At 45.6% G+C, this 4,378-nt stretch overlaps 1 protein-coding gene across 1 annotated transcript; it reads right to left on the bottom strand.

The window, feature by feature from the left end:
* Positions 1-536: 536 nt before the first annotated feature.
* On the bottom strand, positions 537-3,834 carry GHSR (growth hormone secretagogue receptor). Its single transcript, XM_010356909.2, is given in 3 exon segments — positions 537-876; positions 3,038-3,698; positions 3,700-3,834. Coding segments are annotated over 3 exon segments (1,101 nt in total). The 3' UTR covers positions 537-571.
* Between the last annotated feature and the right edge of the window lie 544 nt (positions 3,835-4,378).

Genomic DNA, 4,378 nt, shown 5'->3' with positions numbered 1-4,378 from the left:
AAAAAGCATGTCAGATTTCAAAGACTTAGTGTGAAAAAAGCATGTAAATTTCTTTTTAATAATTTTGCTTCTGTGATTGATTGATTGATTGCTTCTGTGCCTCATGTTATATTTCTCTTGGACAGCACTGCTCTAGAGCTTTATGAAAATTGCTAGTTTTTAAAAGTTACATTTTAAAATTTGTATTATGTAATGTCATTCTTTTAACCAAATAATTTTGATCATTATGAAAAAGCAAAGCAAATTTTTATCTACCCACCAAGAATTGCTCTAATTGCTCACTCTGCTCTACCTCCTTTCTCTGAATTGCAAAGCCCTCACCAGCACCCACAGCAGAATGCAAAATCATAGGCAGTGAATATGCAGAAATCGTGTATGAGAGCACTGATAAGTGTGCAATCAAATCAAACTGCTCGCACCCTACAAATGATGTCTTTTTTCCCTCCAAAATGTTTCCAGATCTATGTGTTCCTAATTCCAAAATTAACCTTCAGCTTCCTCCCAAGTTCTGCTGTGCTATGTCTTCTGGTTTAGCATAATAAGCGGTGACGGTACTCAGCAATGTGCTAGGTCATGTATTAATACTAGATTCTGTCCAGGCCCGAGAACTTTCGTCCTTCAGAGTGGAGAGCTTTCTCTGGGAGAAGGGTTCGAATCCCAGAAGTCTGAACACTGCCACCCGGTACTTCTTGGACATGATGTTGTACAGAATGGGGTTGATGGCAGCGCTGAGGTAGAAGAGGACAAAGGACACGAGGTTGCAGTACTGGCTGATCTGAGCAATCTCCAAGGAGCCAGGCTCAAAGGATTTGGAAAATAAATATCGCCCTACATGGAAGGGCAGCCAGCAGAGGATGAAGGCAAACACCACTACAGCTAAAAGGACAATGGGAGAGAGATAGTCAGCTCAAGAAATGTCATAGCAAATCACATTCTATTTTTAAGACTTTGTTTTTGTTTCATGGTCTATGACCACTGACTTCAGAGAAACATTGTGTTCTGCTCTTCCTCGTTCCAACATTTTAACAAAGGTTCAGTCTGTCTGGACCAACAGTTCAACAATTTGTACTGAGCTTCCCAGTCATTCCTATTTAACAACTATCCGAGTGATTTTGTAGTGAGTTGACATATTGACTCAACTGACTAGACCATTTCTTCACAATAGTCCAGCAGTTTTTATGTGTTAGACACAACACACACATTTATGAGGTAAAGTGGTTGTACTCAACCATAGCTGTGTATCCGAGTCTCCTGGGGCACTTTTTAAAACAATGCAGATTCCTTGAATGTAGTATAGATTCAGTCAATTTAAATCTCTAAGAGGGAGATCAGGGCATATGCTTTGTCTTTTCTTTCTTTTTTTTTTTTAAGTTTCACAGAGGATTGAATATACAGCCAGGATTAAGAATCACTGAGCGGAATGATTCTATGCCACCTACAATAGATATAAGTAAGACATAAGTAAACCAACTCATATAAATGATCATCCATCCAAGTCTTCATTTTGCCTATGTAAGATAATTTTTAAAGATGTCTAAATGTTTAGATTGTTTTAAATTCAGAAATCAGGGAAAAATAATAAATAACTTTTTAGTCCTTGTAACACTTCAGTGATCTCTTTCAAATTGTCAAGGAAGAAGAAAGTTAACATTGGTGTTGAGACACCAATGAAGAAATTAATGGCTTGAAAATAAAACTGGAGGAAATTATTAAACTTACCCTTAAAACTAAGTTGTATAGTAGCAACCTAACTGCCACAATAACAATGTGAATCTCATAGGTGAGAGCTTAGGCTCCCTTGGAGGACACTAGCAGGCTTATAACCTATGAGTCATATCACGAGAATCACTGGTCCAGAAAATAAGATCTTTGACATTCCTTTAATAAACTCTATCACTGTAATATGTAAGATCCAGGAATTGTAAAATTGGAAATATGAAATCATCCTGGAATGACTTCTAAGAAGCCTTAAAATATGCCAGTAAGTATGAAGTTTTGACTATAATATCTAAATAAGAAAATATACAGACCTTGGTTTTGAAAATGCAAGTAGAGTTAATATTTTGCTGGGATGTAAACACATTTATTATTACTTCCCTTGTACCAAACACATATACCTAAAGAAGCTGAATTTGTGCAATAAACATTCAGCAAATCCAGTTATGACATTGTACCCAGATGTTCCTGAAGGGTCATTTGGAGAGGCAGTGAATTCTGTTGGTTTCCACAAAGTCTCCTTTCCTCCTGTTGGAGCTTTGTTTATTCTAGTTTATCCTTACCTTATCCTAGTGATACCTTATCCTATGATTACCTGAAGAGGCAGGTTATCATAAAAACAAATGAAACTTCAATGATTTGTTGCTGACTTCCTTATAAAGCTGTATAAACAGCAGCAGGGTAAACAGAATTGATGCAATTATCTGAAAAAATGCAGGGCAGAAAACAAATCACAATATTGAAAGAAAAATGAATCATCTCTAAGAGGGTTATCCAAACTGATCATGTCTTTGGTTGAATTTACCACTGAACACTTTCTAGATCCGAGCCCTGCTTTTCTTAATGTAACTTAGATATTCACAAATTCTATTTGAGGCAGGAAGTCAGTCCTCACTTTTAATGCTTAAAGACCACAACAGACTTTTATAAGATAGCTCGATTTTAAAGTGGAGTTTCTGGCTGATATAAAATTTATTTTGGGGAAATACAAATGTGGGACATTTTTCTGTGAAAGAGAGAAAAGAGAGACAGGAAGAAAGAGACACAAAGAGATAGAGACGGTAAGAAAGACACTGACAAAGTAAAGGGGGAGGAGAGAGAGACAGAGACAGAGAGAGAGGTTGAGAGACCAAAAACATCACTCAGGAAAGCAAGAGGAGAGAATAATTGAGAGACATGCAGAGAGAAAGAGGCCCAGAGAAACCGAAGAAAGAGGTAGAGACTCAGGGGGAAATAGAGATGGAGACTCAGAGAGAAGGGAGCAGGCACAGGGAGAGGAGAGGATCCACGAGAGAAATACTGAACGCGCGCTGAGACCCACCCAGCATTTTCATGGTTTGCTTGTGGTTCTGGTCCCTGAGTGAGGCGCCCACGACAGCATCGCCGCGCCTCCTCCGCCACAGCTTCCTGCCGATGAGACTGTAGAGGACCGTGAGGCAGAAGACAGGAAGGAAGAAGAAGATGCTGGACACCCACACCATGACCGTGAGCAGTCCAGAGCGCACCGCGAACTCGGTGGGGCGGCATTCGTTGGTGTCCCAAGGGTCGGTGCCATTCTCGTGCTCCACCCCGACTAGCACGAAGATGGGCCCGGCGCTGCAGAAGGCCACGGCCCAGATGACGAAGATGACCAGCTTCACCCGCCCCTTGGTGACCACCACCTTGGCCCTCAGCGGGAAGCAGATGGCGAAGTAGCGCTCGACGCTCAGCGCTGTGATGGTGAGCACCGTGGCGTAGGTGCAGCTCTCGCTGACAAATTGGAAGAGTTTGCAGAGCAGGTCGCCGAAGTTCCAGGGCCGGTACTGCCAGAGGCGAACGAGGTCCAGGGGCATGCAGAGGAAGATGAGCAGGTCGGAGAAGGCCATGCTGGACAGGTAGAGGTTGGTGGTGGTGCGCAACTCGCGGAAGCGCGACACCACCAGCATGGTGAGCAGGTTGCCAGAGATGCCCACTACGAAGAGCGCCACGCAGGTGGCTGTGACAGCCCGCCAGCAGCGGCGCGGGGAAGAGCCGCAGCAGCTCGTCGCCCAGCGAGTCGTTGCCGGGGGAAGCATCCCAGTCCAGGTCGGCCAGCGTGAGGTTGAATCCCGGCTCTTCGCTGGCCGTCGCGTTCCACATGCTGCCGGCTCAGCCGAACAGGCTCTAGGACGTGACTGCACTGGGAGGCTGGACCGAGCTGGCTCCCCAGGAGGTCCGCTTAGGCGCGGGAGGGTGCGAGGGAGGAGCGGGTGCAGAAGCGTAGGGAGGATGCTTGGAGAAGAAAGAGAGGGAGGTGAGAGGCAGAAGCCGAGAGGGAAGGTGAGATGGGGACAGGGAAGAGGGAGAGAGACTGGTGGTCAGTGGGTGAGAGACTGACCCACTGCTTCCTCTGGCACCTCCCCTTTCCCCCACCAACTCCCCCAAAGTTTCTCTCTCCCAACACATCCTCCGGTCGGCGCCCACACACATACCTGTCATCAGCCTTGCCTTGCATTTGCGTTCTCGCTCCAGTTCCATCTCGCACTTCCCAAAGCGTCCCAGCGAATGGGGACCAGAGGGACCAGGCGCCGCGAAGCGGGAGCGTGAGGAGCTCTCTCCGGAGCCCTGGGCGACGCTGGACTAGTGTGCCCCGGAAGGACAGGTCACACCCAGGGGTGGGGGTGAGGACATGGTGGCGGTGGGG

Source organism: Rhinopithecus roxellana, chromosome 1 (genome assembly GCF_007565055.1).
Source record: "Rhinopithecus roxellana isolate Shanxi Qingling chromosome 1, ASM756505v1, whole genome shotgun sequence".
Taxonomy (NCBI): Eukaryota; Metazoa; Chordata; class Mammalia; order Primates; family Cercopithecidae; genus Rhinopithecus; species Rhinopithecus roxellana.
This window is presented reverse-complemented; position numbering and strand designations above follow the sequence as displayed.